Source organism: Microtus oregoni, unplaced genomic scaffold (genome assembly GCF_018167655.1).
Source record: "Microtus oregoni isolate MIOR12 unplaced genomic scaffold, Mior012 000006F_ref0000085, whole genome shotgun sequence".
NCBI lineage: Eukaryota > Metazoa > Chordata > Mammalia > Rodentia > Cricetidae > Microtus > Microtus oregoni.
This window is the reverse complement of record NW_024543065.1, coordinates 60,364,627-60,380,582: the sequence shown is the minus strand read 5'-3', so window position 1 is coordinate 60,380,582 and position 15,956 is coordinate 60,364,627. Positions and strand designations below refer to the sequence as shown.

The following is a 15,956-nucleotide window of genomic DNA, read 5'->3' as shown; positions in this document are numbered from 1 at the left end:
TGTCCTGGGAAGGGCTCACACATGGCAGAAGTCTGCAGGCATTTGAAGACATGGTCCATGTGGAGCTGGCCTCATTAGGTATAGGGTTCAGGTTGCTGTTTCCACATCAGAAAAAAGCCTTTATCTGTCACCCTGACACGGCGTGGAGACACAGGGTTGTCAGCTCCCCAAGGGTAAGACCTGGGTCTGTTCTCAGTGATGCCTTGGCATAAGAAGGCATTCAAATGAGTATTTAGCGATACATTCAGTTATTCATGAAGTTTGAATTGCCTGGAAGGCCACCCCAGCTATCTAGGTATAGAGTACACACTGAACAGGGCCACCCCACTGTCCCCTTCCCCCCAACACTATCTACCAGACCACACTGGAGGCTTCTCTTGTGTGATTGGGTCTTTCTTGTTCCCAGAGCAGGCTTCTAGGCAGGAAATTCCGTGTGCAGGGAAGAGTGCCCTTTCATGAGCCCCTGGAGAGAGGACCTCCCCCTACACACACACCTACCTCAGGTGGTAGGGGAAGGAGAGCAAGATGGCCCCCTCCCCCGCTCAGCCGAGGACCTGTTCTGGGGGCAAAGGGGGAAGTCAAGGATCATTCCCTGTAAACAAGAAAAACTGGAATTCGCACTGAACTCAGAGAGGGTTTGCTGGGGCCTGCAAGCCATGGCCTGCCCCAGCCTCTAGGCAGGCGGTGGGGCTCTGCCTCCTTAGTTCCCAGGCTGATGAGGCAGGCCACCGCCTCCTCACCGGGTTTGTGGCCTCTCCTCTGCCAAGGGCAGCCATGGGTGAGGAGGGAGCGAAGCCCAGTACAGAGGGCAGAGGGGGAAAGGGCGGCAGGACGGACAAGTTGTTGGCCAAGGCTGCTAATTCTAAAGTGCAGAATTTAAAAGTCCTTGCTATTTCTCACCAGTATATAGTGTAAGCTGTTCAGCAATCACACGCCAGGTGAAAAGAGCCCAGTAACCTGGTTCAGGCAGGGATAGCAATGAAGGCCACCCTTTCCTTACTGGGCTGTTACTGCATCCAATGGAATGCCTGTACCCTATGGGGCAGTTGCAGCAGTGGGTGTGTGATTATTAAATGCCAACCCAATGCTTGGTCCAGGATGGAGAAAGTGGGACTAATAAATCCTAGACAGGTGCTATGTGGGCTGTGGCCCCCTCCTTAGGTAGGCTGAAGGCAGGTCCAAAGGGGTGCTCAGCCTGCACGCTATCCTTCTGGACGTCCCTGGAGTCTGCAAAGTAGGGAGGGGTGAAGAGTCCTGTTTCCCAAGGCCCCACTGGAAGGCTGGGCAAAGGTGGGGGTAAGCCTTTTACTCTTGGGAGGAGCTGAGTGATTTGGAAATGTGGCCAAAGGGTCTCTTTACACAGAGAGCTTCTGAGTGGGCTTATCCTCAGGCAGAGTGCTTCTCTTCTGGGTCCCTCTTATTTTGGGGTGCAAAGAGAGACTACGATCTGAAGACAACACTACCCCTCCACCCTCAAATTCCAAAGGAACTCAGTCTTCTGACTCTGGGCATTCGCAGCTTAGAGTCCTTATTCCTTGACTGCTACGTGGCTTCCTTGGGGAGCAGCCCACCCTCCAACACACATCACCAAGGTAGAGACTCAAGAGATGCAAACATAAGACCTCAGACACAGAAAACTCCTTTTCAAGCGGAACCCAGAACACACTTTACATGTGGCTCCTTTCTGGTTGTAAAAAGACACCAAAATTGAGTTTGATATGTTTATATTATAGATATAATACATACGACATCTAGCATGAAACTTCGTGTGTTCCCCCCTCCCCCCAACGAAGAGAAGTCCACCCCTGTTCCCAGCCACAGGGCACAAACGGCTGGAGGTGGCTTTCTTTCCAGACCCAGAGTCAGGGCCTTTGGGGGTGGGGGTGGGCGGGGGAAGAGGCCTGTGCGCAGTCTCAGCTGGAGGAAGCTAAGACCCACAAGGACACCCTTGGACCACTGTGGGTAACAGTAGAGGCCCACTTCATTTCGATGGTCCTCCGGGAGCAAAAGAAAAAAAAAAAAAACCAAAATCCCTAAACCAAAAAGGAAAGAGAGCCTCAGCTTCTTCCCCCAGCCGCCAGCGAAGAGTCTCATTTTGGCAAGAATCTGAGCAAAACCAAAACAAAACAAAGGACCAAATAAAATGGTGGTTTAGCATAGACGTGAACATTGACATTGCACAAGGCACCGCTGGGACACAGAGACCAGATACAAGTGTTGATATCGGATGATAAAGCAAAATATTTGGGAAGCTTGTCATAACTCCAGTCCCTCTGGGATGGATCGATTGTGCTTCAAGTTCCTTCAGCAACAGCGGCTGGCGACATACAGTACACACAAGGCTGATGGTCCCGGTGTCCTCTCCTTCCCCATCCCCAAGACCAGAAACCTGGGTTCCTGTCTCCCATTACCCCCTTAACCACAAGGCTTACTTACAACCTAGCTTTCTGGTCTGACTGGGGGTGGTACCCCCCTCCATGAACTCACCCACGAAACTTAGCCTGTTGCAAGCTGAGGTGGGGAGTGAAGGTGGAAAAGCAAGGAACTAGGAACCCTCCACCTCCAAGTAGCTGGGGTGGGGGTGGGGGGCACTCTTAGACTTAAATCCCCAACTCTCTAAGTCCCTCCCCTCTAAGGACCGGGACTGAGGGGCCGCTGCAGAGCGCTGCCGGGATCTCAGCTTCCTGAATCTTCCTCCTGCCCTGGGCCTGCACCCTTCATTCTCTCGTGGGGGGCCTGTTGCAGCCTCGGGGGAGGCAGGAATCCTCCAAATAAAATATCAAGGCACATGTTTGCTCCCCCTACTCGGTAGGAAAAAGAGCGAGTTTTGAATATCCAAGGCACAGGGTTACTTCCTTAATACTAGAATGGCCGGGATCCCAGCTCAGCTCCGCGGTAAAGTCTCCCCGTCTCAAGGAGAAACCAACGGCCTGACTCCCACATCTTAGACACACCGAGTCCGGCTCAGAGAAGGGAGGGGACACGCGGAGTAGGCCAAGCTTTTAGACGACACCGGAATCTCCTAGTCCTGGCTTTCAGGGCCGGGGCAGTCTGGAGATCCAGCGACCCGAAATCATTCTCCGAGTCCCCGGTCAGGGGGCCGGCCCAGGGCGGTCCCGCAGCCGCGCGCCTCACGCGCAGTTGCCCATGGCCTTGACCAAGGAGCTCTCCGGCAGCTGGCGGAAGATGCCCCGCAGCGTGTCCAGTTCACGGCTCAGCTGTTCCACCCGCTTGCGCAGGCGGTCATTGTCACTGGTCAGCTCCAGCACCTTCTGCTGCGTCTCCACGTTGCGCTGTTTGGCTTTATCTCGGCTCTTGCGCACCGCGATGTTGTTGCGTTCCCGCCGCACCCGGTACTCGTTGCTGTTCTTGTCCACCGACTTCTTGGCCTTGCCCGCACCGGCACCGCCGCCACCGCCGCCCGTGCGGAGGTCAGGGTGCGTGCCAGCCAACCCCTTGAGCGCGCCCCCCGGACCCGGCAGGCCCGCAGCACCCAACGCGGGTGCAGGGTGCGGGCTGGGCACGGGCGTGGGCGGTGGCGTGGGGTGGCCGGGCTGCAGGTGCATGGTGGTCTGGCCGCAGTGCGCGATCTGGAACTGCAGGTGTGGGGCGGCCAGGTGCGCGGGAGACGCGTGCGGGTGCGGTGGCGGAGGCGGCGGCGGGGGCTGGTAGGGGAAGAGGCCGGCCAGCGCCAGCTGCTTCGCCTCGTCCTCCTCGCGGGGCTCCTGCTTGATCACCAGCGGCCGCAGCGCGGGCGCCCCGACGCGCTCGTACAGGGGCTCCAGCCTGCCGTCCAGGTAGCCGGCCGCTGGACAGCCGTAGCCGGGAGGGGGTCCGTGTGCCCCCGCGGACATGACCGCGCCGCCGGGGCCCGCCGGGGCGCCCGGGTAGTCAAAGTCGCTGCTGCCACCGGCGGGGCCCGCGGCCGCCTTGGCCTTCTCCTGCTGCCGGTTGTGCTGGAAGAGGTCGGCCAGGAACTCGTCGTTGAAGGCGGCCGGGTCGATGTAGGCGCTGATGTCTATAGACGTCTCGTGCTCGCAGATGCCGCCCAGCGGCTCCGGGGCAGCAGGTGGGGCTGGGGGCGGCGCGGGGCCCGCGCCCCGGGGAAAGCCGAAGGCGGCGTTGCTGGGCGCGTGCGGGGGGCTCTGGAGGTGGCTGCTCATCGGGGGCCGCGGCTCCGCCTCGTAGAAGTCGGCCGACTCCATGGAGGAGTTAGAGTTCTCCCGGCATGGCGAGCCTCGGCGGCCTCCAGCCTGCGCGTGGCGCCGCTGCTGCCGCCGCCCACCCAGAGCCCCAACTAGCTCGCGCCCGCGCAGCTCCGGGTCGCGAATTGCCAGGCCCGCGCGGGACCCGCTTTTATATGGGGTCGGGGCATCGCCCCCTGGTGTCCAAGCGGGTCTCGGACCAAGGGCGAGGGCAGGAATGGTGCCTACTGGGTCTTAGAGTCCGCCCCTCTGTGTGTGCCTCTCCAAGGCGGCGAGTGGGGCGGGAGCACAGTGCTAGAGGAGAGAGGCGGTGGCGCAACGCCCACTGCCTCCTGCGCTGCAAGGCAACCCGGCCTGCGCTGAGCCCCACCCTGGCGGCGCTGTCGCCCCCGCACACACGTGGTCCGTGGCTGGGCGCCCCTCCTTTAAGCTTCCCTAAGTCACCCACTTCCAGCCAACACTAAGGAGCCCGGGAGCATCCAGAGGCCGAGCAGGGAGGGGTAGGGGTAGCGGGTGGAGAGAGATTGTCAGTCTTGAGCTACTGTGGTGCAGACTGGTCTTAAAAGCTAGGACTAGGCCTGTCCCCAGCTGTGGATGAGAACAGAGGAGCGGGAGGTTGGGGACTGCTTTGGACCAGCAACCTAGCGCGCACCGCCGAGTGGCGAGGTCCATAGCGCTGAGATTGTGCGTCTTTATCTCTGAACTCCAGGCGACCCCACTGATTCCAGGCAGAGCACCTCTTCCCCGCCCAGCTTCTCTACCCCGGGGTCCCACGGGATCTTCAGAGCAGGGCGCTAGGACCCAGCAGGGAGCGGAGGCGGCCGCTAACCCGGGAGCCGGGAGGACCTGGCCGGTCCGTCCGCTCTGGCTGGAAAACTTTCTTTTTAATTACGTCTCCAGGTCAGAGCGCTAGGATTGCTAGGCTTAAAAGGCGGGTGCTGCTACCCTGTGTGGAGCCTCTGGTCAAGTGTTTGGGTTCCCCCCCCCCGCCCCCCGGGACTGGCGGGTGGGTCCTCCGAGACACACAGAACAGGACACTAGGGCAAGCGCGCGGGGGCGGGGAGAGGGCAGGGTGTTGGAGAGAGAGCAGGGTGTGGGAGAGTGAGGAGGTGAACTTGACTCCGGGAGCGTGATCCCCAAGCGGGACCCATAGTCAGGGGCCTGAAGCCACGGTTTTCTTTCCCTACTGTCATACAGGTGGGCACTAATCTCCATAGCCCGAGTGTCCAGTTCCTGGCTACGGAGTCTGAGCACCCATTGGGAACATCCTGTCGGGTCCTTGAGATCCTCCCGCCGCCTGCAGTCTCTCAGTTGTGGGTAGGAGTTTGCCTGCACAGGTTCCCCAGCCACGTGGCGTCCGGTTCATTCTCCACCTGGATCGCGGCCGCGGAGGTCGGGGGCAGTTGGGGCCTGGTGAGCACCCGTCTCTCCTTTTTGCACCCTAGGAGACTTTTGCGGCTTCTTGAGCTGAGGCCTGACATCTTCCCGAGCCTCGTTTGTCTGCCTTCCAGGCTGGGGGGGGGTCCCCTTTTTTGAGACTCCAGGGTGCGCAGGTTAAGAACCCCTATGCAATAGCAATAGTCCTCTTAGCCCAGGAAAGGCGCTGCTATCCGCCTAGGAGGCTCAAGGAGGCGCGGCTAACAACTCACTCAGTTGGGGAGGCCCTCTGTGCTTCCACTGTGGTTACAGTAAAGAACCGACCTCGTCTGGAGGACGCATCCTGTACTTTAATCAAATTCCCATTCAACATATTCTCGGTGATTAATGGCCCAACTGCTTCATTTTCGGGCCAGAGCGCATAAACAAGATATTTTTAGCTTGATGCTTTGAAAGGAAAGAGTAAAAAGCAGATACACTAAATAAATAACTTGGTGTGAGTGGAGCATCGCTCCCTGGGCCAGATGCGCGACCCGTTTATATACCATGCACCTGTGGCGTGTCCCCTGGCGAGAAATCCTGAAAAGCCAAATGGGATTTTCAGCTTTCTACTAAGCTAAAAATAATGTTTGTTTGTCTTCCCCCTGAGGGGAAAGGGAACGCTGTGAGAAAGTTCCTAGCTCGGAGAGATATAAGCAGGAGGCTGACACCCCACGTATCCTCGGTTGTGCTCACTTGTGCAAGCGCAGGAATTTAGGGTTGGAGGAAGCTGGAGCACAAGGAATACAGTCATCAACAAGGAAAGGTGTGAGGAGCTTGTGAGGTGAGGGAGTGGGGCTCCCACCCCAAACCCTGCAGCTCCTGAATAACTGACAGGATTCTTTTTACCTTTCTCAGTTGGGGGGGAGGGGGGACGAGGTAGAGGGACAGACATGTCATATTCAGTCAGCTGGTAAGAAGAGGATCATAGAGGAGACAACAAAAGAGCAGGGGCCAAGCCATCCCCATGAAATGGTCCCATGCGTTGGAGATGGAAACGGGGATTAAGGCTATATATGATACCATGGAGACACCCAGCCCCCCCTCCAATACTGGGCTCTGGAGATGGCAGCCAGCCACTGACTTGGTCTCAGATTTCCAGCCTCTAGGGGAGTGAGGATCGACCATGTATCTTTACAGAACTCAGTTTGTAGAATCCCACAGCGGCAGACTGAAAGGTGAGGTAAGAAAGGATTCCTGGAGGAGTGAACCTTGGAGGTATTTCCTGAAACAGGCAGGAATTCGCTGGAAGGATAAGGAAGGAAAGCCTCTTTTTTGACCCCCTTGAAGGAGGGAACAGCAGGTGCAAAGGTGGAGAGGCTTCCGCACAGGGCCTGTGCTGGTGACAAAGGACAAGGTGTTTGACAGGCTGGAGTGTGGGCGAGCTAGGGAGGGGCCTAGATAAGACTGGATCCACAGACAGGGTTGGGTTGATGGCCAAGGCCATACTAGGTAAGGGAAAGAAGGCTTTATCTCAGAGGCATTTATCCTCTGGTGGCTGCTCTGGGCGCTTCTTTGTCCCATTTGGGTTCCTGAGAGGTCTACTCTGGCTGAAATGGAGAGGGGCTTTTATTTAGATGAGAAACTATGGAGACTACATACCTGTAATCTCAACAATCTAGAGGCTGAGGCAGGAGGATTACAGGTTCATTGACAGTCTAGGCCACACAGAAAGAACTTGTTTCAACCTACTCCTCCAGGTATGAGGAGCTACAGAGGCCCTCTAGGACGGGCACAGAGGGCAGGACCTATTTAAGCAAGATGCCAGGCTTCTGACTGGAGTTGCCATGTTGGGACATCTCCAAGCCCCTGGAGGGCACTGGCCTGAGTTGTGGTGGAGTGGAGTGTTTCTTATCCATCGTTTATTAGTTATTGGAGAAGCTATGGTAATCACCCAATAGATTACAAGCCCTATCTCACCAGGAAGCCCTGAGTGAATGAGGGACTCCATTAAAATCCTAGCTGAGTGACCTTAGACAAGTTACAGAATTTCTCCACGTGCCCGTTGTAGGACGTGTGGAAGGATAAGGGAGAACATGCTGAGCTCCGTTTGGGCATGTTGTGGATGCTGATGAATAAGACCCTCTTGCGCTGTTCTCGGCCTTGTTGGGTTCTAGTAGCATACACTGTTGAGGTTCTGTTTTTTCCGGGTTCTGTCACATGGAGGAACTGACTTTGTTTTGGCATGATCAGGGGATGCCTGGTGTGGTACTGTGCCAGGTTTCTCAGCCCGATCTTAGGAAACTCATGTGAAGTTATTCTCTACCAAACACCCCAGCAGTGATTTGTTTGCTCGGAAACATAACTGTGGATGCCACATAAGATCAGAATTATGCGACAGATAAAAAAAATCCCGAGAATCAGTGTTTCCTGTTTCTTCTTCCCATCCACTGACTACAGCCCGCGTGTAATTTCTCCTGTTGTTTGTGTTATGTTTTCCCTTGACTCCAAGCGGTTAGATAAGTAAAAGCAGACATTAGAGATTCTAGGAGAAATTCAAATCAAACTGCAGAAAAGTTTTAAAAATTCATTGTTAGTTTTGTTTAGCAAATTGAGAGAGAAGTTCTTGATACTTTTTTGCTGTAAGGCTCCTTGATGGCCCCCAGAGCTCCCATCCAGCAAGGAGCCCTGATTAAAGCAAAAGCTGAGCATGGGCACCTCTTCTTCATGTGCCTGTGGACCAAGATCCATGGTACAAGTCGCAGCCCCCATTTCATGTTTTATTAAATTACCACTCAGTCAGAGCTTGCTGACACGTGGCTATAATCTAAGCACTTCAGAGACAGAGGCAGGAGGATCACAGATTCTGTACACTCACCAAGAGTTCAAGACCTACAAAGCGACACTGTGTTTCAGGCCAGCCTGGGTTCCATAATGAGACTGCCTTTAAAAAAAAAAAAAGCCAGGCGGTGGTGGGACACACCTTTAATCCCAGCACTTGGGAGGCAGAGGCAGGTGGATCTCTCTGAGTTTGAGGTCAGCCTGGTCTACAGAGCAAGTTCCAGGACAGGCTCCAAAGCTACAGAGGAACACACACACACACACACACAGAGAGAGAGAGAGAGAGAGAGAGAGAGAGAGAGAGAGAGAGAGAGAAAGGAAACCCAAACTCTATCCTCCAAAAATTACCAGAACCAAAACCTAGAAACCATTATGTAACATTTATTCTAGATTTCCTGTCTTAAATAACATTACCTCAAGGCTGGGGATATAGTGTTAGCAGTAGTACTCACCTGGAATCCCCCAGTGAGGGGCTGGGGTGTGGCTCAGTGGGAGAGCCCCTGCCTCGAATCTGCTGGTGAGGGTTTACGGGTGTGGCCCTGTGGTAAGCACTTGCCTAGACTCCACTAGGAAGGAACTGGACGTGTGGCTCAGTGGTAGAGGCCCTGCCTTGACTTCGTTAGTAAGCTGAGAGTGTGGCTCTGCAGTACAGCAAAATAAACAAAAAGCAAATTTCAGAATGTGCTAGAGCACTAGATTTTCATTTGGGATTCAGCTTTAGAGAAATAGTGATGTGGGTAAGGGGGTGGGGACATACCTTTAATCCACTCGAAAGGCCGAGGCAGGTGGATTTCTGTCAGTTTTTTTTTAAATATTTATTGATTCATTATATATACAATATTCTGTCTGTGTGTATGCCTGCAGGCCAGAAGAGGGCACCAGACCTCATTACAGATGGTTGTGAGCCACCATGTGGTTGCTGGGAATTGAACTCAGGAACTTTGGAAGAGCAGGCAATGCTCTTACCGCTGAGCCACCTCTCCAGCCCGATTTCTGTCAGTTTTATCCAACCTGGTCTATCTACAAAGAAAGTTTCAAGCCAGTCACAGCCACACAGTGAGATTCTGTCTCAAATATATATATATATATGGAGAGAGAGAGAGAGAGAGCGAGAGAGAGAGAGAGAGAGAGAGAGAGAGAGAGAGGCTATGAAAGCCAACCATGTTCCTCCTCTTCCCTGTTCTAGAGCCTTCCCAGTGGGTCTTTAGTCCTTGGGCAGGTCAGTGCATCCGTAGCACAGAGCTGAAATGCCACCTCTGTCCTGCCAATCACTGGGCATGGGGATATTTACATATGGGCTAGCACCTGGTAAAGAGGCCCATGGGAGTCTAGGTAACTGGCTCTGAGCTTTTGGGCAGGAAACTCCTAAGTCCAAGAATAAAAGAGGATCCCCATAGGAGGGCACAAGGAGCCAGCTACTGTGGAAACCCTTGTGCTTGAGGCTGTGTCGGGGGGCCAGACATGTGCTAAGTAGAGTCCCAGTGTCCTGGGCTGGCTAGCAGCTACTCAGTGAAAGCAGAAGAGCAGTGACTCCATCTATGTAGATGTCCCTGATCCTGTCGGGAGACAGCAGCAGGGCCTGGTAGTGCAACCCTGTCATTCCAGCTACTTAGAGAGACTGTAAATTCAAGGTCAGCCCCGGTAACTTAGTGAGACCCTGTCTCAAAATGAAAAGAAAAAGAGATGAGGGTGTAGCTCGGCAGTAGAGCACATGCCCAGCACATGCGAAGCCCTAGGTCCAGTCCCTGACAACAGACACAGCTCCAGATCTACACCCCATAATTCATCCCTCCTTCCCATACTACCTGCTTGCAGCGCACCACGTTCTCACCGAGCTTCCTCCATTGTCTCACTGTCCTCCGAGTGTGACATTGAGGCTGTGGGGAACATGAGAGGCACACAGTGGGCTACTTGATTTCAGGTGTGTTTGTTGAGAGTCGTTGTTTTCCCCTAAAGGAAGCTCTCCTCCATCTTCTAGGATCTGTGACAATGTACGGTCTGTTTACAGATGGGAACTGCAGACACCCCCCTCCCCAGTATCTTAAAAACAACACACTCGGTCAGGGTCTTCAACACCTTGGATGTGAGGGAGAAAGGAAGGTTCTGGAAGAGCATAGCATGAATCCACTCCTGCCTCTCCTCCTACAAGCTTGCCCAGCCTCTGGGGGCTGTGCTTTGCTTTTCTTGTTCCCTGGAGTGTTCTGTGTTGGCACAATCCCTTTTCCTCCTGGCAGCTGAGAGCCACCTTCTCAGAAGGTGTGAGCCGTACCCTCCCCCACACCGCTTAGGCCACCATACCACTTTATTTTCCTCGTAGCTCACTCAGAATGCGTTCGTTGACTTCTTTTGCTTGTTCCTTATCTGGCTTCCCCCACTAGAATGCCAGCTTCACAAAGGCAGGGACCTTGTCTGTCCTGTTCTGCATATTTCCCCTGGCTAGAACAGGCCTTGGCTGAGAGGAGAGCCTCAAATATTTGTTAAATGAACACAGAATGGACTGTGTGGAAGAAAGCAGCTACCCAGACATCCTCCTAGAACTCGGTTTGTCCTCAAGCCAAGGAGGGTTGCTGAAGGGTAGCCCTGAAGATGCTGGAGAAGACCTGACCCCCAGAGCCAGTCCCTGTCTCTGAAGCAGACCCAGTTCAGAACCCCTTCAAGCAGTTCCCAAAAGGCTGGACTGCATGCAGGGGTGCCTACTGCTGACTGGAAAGAGGGCCCCCTCCGGCAGATGTGATCCCCAGGGGCTTGGCTGAGGAAAAAGTGCCTTGGAGTGAGGAGAAAGGGCCTCTTTCTCTGGGGGAAAATCCAGGCAGGACAAGAGTCTTTGCCAGCAAAGGTCCCCAGAGCTGAGTCCTGAAGCTGCCCTGGTTCTGATGTAAGATGGGTTTGGAGGGCACAGCTAGCAGAGGGCCCAGCTGAGCCAGATGTAGAACCGGGACAGGCTGGGCATTAGTTCCCTGGGGGCCCAGGCTCCTGTGGGAGGCAGGGGTTGTGGACTGGCCACACTCCTCTGAACTCACTCTTGTCCTGCCCCTATCTTGTCTTTTGTCGATCCCAAGACTTCATGCCCTCAAGGTAGGTTAAAGCAAATTCTGAACAAAGTAAGAAACCAAACTTTGTGAAAAAAAAAATCAAGAGATTAAGAAATGGCTGATACCAATGTAAGCCCTTTGATTTTTATTAGACTCTACTCTTTCAAGTCTAAGACCCCCAAAGAGAGTGAAATGTCCTCCGAGTGTGACATTGAGGCTCTGGGGAACATGAGAGGCACACAGTGGGCTACTTGGTTTCAGGCGTGTTGGGTGAGAGTCATTGTTTTCCCCTAAAGGAAGCTCTCTGTCTTCTAGGGTCTGTGACAGTGTATGGTCAGATGGGAAAGGCAGACTTCAAAAGTCACCACGCTTGGAATGACAACGGAATGCATCCTGACGGCAGATAAAGCAAGCTGTGGGATGGATGGCCTGCTGCTTCCACTCAGCTAGGAAAGCATTAATGATGCGTAATGTAAGCCAGGCCTAGTGGCACAGGCCCACCACCCCAGCTGCTGGAATGGTTAAGGGGCAGGGGGATTATAAATCTAAGACCTTCAGGTACAATGGAGTGAAATCTTGTCTCAAAAGGTGAAAAGTGGGCTGTAAATGTAGCACAGCTGCAGATCAGAGGTGTGGCTTAGTGGTAGAGCCCCTGCCTAGGATTCCCCAGTGAGGGGCTGGGGTGTGGCTCAGTGGTAGAGCCTCTGCCTAGAATCCCCCAGTAAGGGGCTGGGGGTGTGGCTCAGTGGTAGAGCCTCTGCCTAGAATCCCCCAGTGAGAGGCTGGGGGTGTGGCTTAGTGGTAGAGCCCCTGCCTAGAATCCCCCAGTGAGGGGTTGGGGCATGGCTCAGTGGTAGAGCCCCTGCCTAGAATCCCTCAGTGAGGGGTTGGGGTGTGGCTTAGTGGTAGAGCCCCTGCCTAGAATCCCCCAGTGAGGGGCTGGGATGTGGCTCAGTGGTAGAGTTCCAGCCTAGAATCCCCCAGTCAGGGGCTAGGGTGTGGCTCAGTGGTAGAGCCCCTGCCTAGAATCCCCCAGTGAGGGGCTGGGGTGTGGCTCAGTGGGAAAGCATTTGCCTACCATGTATGCATAAGGCCCAAATTCAAACCCTGCGCACCGGGGAGGTGGGCGGGGGGAACAAGCCCAAGTGTGGTGGTGCACACCTTTAATCCCTGCACTTAGGAAGCAAAGGCAAGTGAGTCTCTATGAGCTCAGGGACAGCCTGGTCTACATAGCGAGCTCCAGGACAACCAGGGTCCTATCTCCACAAACACAAGCAAACAAAAAAGTAGGAAACAAAACTTCACTAAATTCATACATGTATGTGTATAGGAAGAAGTAGGACCACACACCTATTAAGGTTTCTGACTATATGGGAAAGAGCATAGCTTTGAAGTCTATAATTTAAGTACTCAGAGCTATTGGACTTTTTGGACAGGTAAGTATGTATTTATTATGTTTGTGGTTTTTATAAACTATAAAAATACCTTAAGACACCTTACTTTACTAGTTTTATTATTTTTATAGTTTTATATACTATAAAATATTTTAAGCTGCCTTAATTTACTCCACAAATATAAAATGCCACACTGAAGACTTCCTGGTGTTACCAGGCATTCAGAATGCTTCCTAGTGACCATACTTTTCAGAGAGAATAGTTCAACCATGCTTTGAGAATGTTTGTTTCTTTTCCCCTCTGCTGCGTGGGTTTTCTTAGATGAGGCATTGCACACACACACTGTACTGACTCATGTTAATCTCTGCTATTGATATGAAATTCTTATCTTGAAGATCAAAAGCTTATTTATGTATGTATAAAATCATCCAAGCTGGGCAGTGGTAGCACACACCTTTATTCCTAGCTCTTGGGAGGCAGAGGCTGGCAGATCTCTGTGAGTTCAAGGCCAACCTTGTCTACAAGAGCTAGTTCTAGGACAGGCTCCAAAGCTATACAAAGAAATCCTGTCTCGAAAAACCATTTTAAAAAATCCAAGTCAGAATGAATGGGAATCAAATATAGAGAAAATGAGAATACTCAGGCTTTATTTTAAAAACAGCTAATGTTGGTGACACGGGCTTCTTGTCTCAGCACTTGAGAAACTGAGGCATGAAGAGAATGGTGAGTCTAGTCCTCAGTGACTTCCAGGCCAGCCTGGTCTATGCAGTGAGACCTGATCTCAAAAATCAAAACAAAGGTACAGAAAGTGCAAATGAATCCTAAACATGTTTAAGAGTCAGAGGTCTCAAGAGGACCTGCTGCGAAGCATGAGGACCGAGTTCAAATCCCCAGAATGTCTGGTGAATGATGGGATGGTCACATGCACCTGTAACCCCAGGCTGTGTGTTAGGAGGGGGAAGAGGATTGCTGGCTGCCAGCCTAGCTCCTGGTTCAGTGAGAGACCCTGTCTTAAGGGAATAAGGAAGGCAGAGAGGGGTGGAGCAGGACACCAGGCTCCTCCTCTGGCCTCCAGGTGCACACACAGGTACAGGCATCTGCACACATGCATGCACATACACCACACACATAAATACAAAAGATACATTAAAATGCTAATGATGTGAATGAGAGACACACTAAAACCACACCCGCTTACTGTGCGGTACCAGTAACCAGGCAGAGCTAGCTGGCAGACAGTCTGACAGCGACTATCCCACTTCAGAGTGGTAGTTTTCTTTCACTAGCAACTTCAGTCCTCGAAATTCAAGACTGGCCTCAGACCCATGCTCCTGCCACCTCAATCGCTCCATGTTCAACACTGCTGTTAATAATTGCAAAAACAAAACAAAGGAAAACTAGAAACAAACAGGTTAATAAAAACCCGTGCCTCTATTAAAAAGCCAGAGGAGGGCCAGCGAGAATGCTTGGTGGGTAAAGGCTTTTGTTTTTGCAAGCTGGAGTTCAACCCCTGCAATCCATGTAGAGGCGGGAGGAGAGAAGTAACTTCACGAAGGTGTCCTCTGACTTCCACGCACCTGCCATCACACACACACACACCTTTTAAAAAGCGAGAGGAACATGGAAAGATTTCTGATCTGTGTCTTCATCATCCGTATTTGTTACACCTATCCATGTACAGGTGGATGGATGGATTAGGAAACATGTTCTAGTAAAGACTGTTTATTGATTTGTGAGCTTTCTCTAGGGAAAGCCCTACAGAGTTATCAACACTAAACCACATTCAATTCGACGTACAATGAGTCACTTTTTTTTGAAAGGAAAAAGAGCTCATTTGTGTAGATATATTAACTTCTGGCAGGGCGTGGTGGCACACACTTGTGTGGTGTGACAAAACCTTTCCCAGAGACATGCAGCACACATTTACTCACCCCATTTAGGGAACCCATGATGGATCGAAGTACGGATACCACTTAAGTCCAATTTTGTGAACCAATGAGTTTTCGTGGGGCTATTTACAAGAACATCAAGGAGGGGTTACTTGCAGGAGCAGAAATGCCTCAAAAGTGGCATCACCAAAGCCCAGCATGGTGTGAGTTAACTAAGCAGAAAGCTCAAGCACATTACCCAGGCTGCTGGGTTGGAGGGTGGCCTTTCCAGGTGCCGCAGTTTGTCTAAACCTCTTCTGGTCTGCTCAGCTGGGTTCTGCTTCTTCCAAGCAGCTGGCCATTGAGGCTTTTCTCCTCTGAGAGTCTTTTTTGAAGCTCTGTTCATCTGAGAGTATTTTGTACAGCCCAGCTTTACTTCCCCTGAGAAGCATTGCTTCCTCTGGCAGGGAGGGGCCTAGTGAATCTGGTCAGTTTCAGGCACTTCCTGAAGCTAATTTGTTTACCTTCCTGCTTAAGGAGCTTCCCTGCAGGATGGATTGTTTCAATCTCCGAGGAAACTGTTCCACAATAATTTGTAATCCCTGTATTTTGGAGGCAGCTGTGGGGAGGAGAGGGATTGTAAATTCAAATCCAGGCTGGGCTACATAGCAAATTCCAGGTTGTTTTGACTACAAAGAGAAACTTTGTCACAAACAAATGAACCTCCACAGTTCACTACAAAGGAATTGCAATAAAAAAGGAAGTAAAATACATAAATAGATACACTCTGTGTGTGTGTGTGCATATGGAGATAGGCACCGCAGAAAACATGTATTAGATAGTCCATGTATGCAAAGAGAAGGAAGGTTGGCACATGGGCACATTTATGTCTGGGACCTTTCACCTACAAGGGGCTTGCAAGTGGGGGGACATTTTTTCACTGTATGTTAAGATATATGAAAGAATTAAGCCACACAACGCAATAACTAACTGTGCCCCAATTCCGAAGTACATATCTAATCAAAACGCAGCAGTCCTAGGATCACGAAGGCTTTGGCTTCAGTTTCCCAAGAGCTGGAGAGCCAAACGGACAAAACATAAATGGGCCTATACAGGACTTTTGTCTTCATCAGCAGCCCCAAGAAAATCCCTAAAGCTGCCAGGTTCAATGTAGCCCTTTTACCTACACGAACCTGCTTTCCCTACGTGGAGCTGGGTTTTCCCATCCGTACTGGTTGGCAGCTTAGGGAGCATGGGCGG

General features: G+C 52.3%; 1 protein-coding gene across 1 annotated transcript; it reads right to left on the bottom strand.

The window, feature by feature from the left end:
- Nucleotides 1-1,707: 1,707 nt before the first annotated feature.
- Cebpa (CCAAT enhancer binding protein alpha) lies at nt 1,708-4,476 on the bottom strand. The gene has a single exon (XM_041654712.1). It carries the CDS (start codon nt 4,203-4,205, stop codon nt 3,132-3,134), a length of 1,074 nt encoding a protein of 357 aa, XP_041510646.1. The 5' UTR covers nt 4,206-4,476; the 3' UTR covers nt 1,708-3,131.
- Between the last annotated feature and the right edge of the window lie 11,480 nt (nt 4,477-15,956).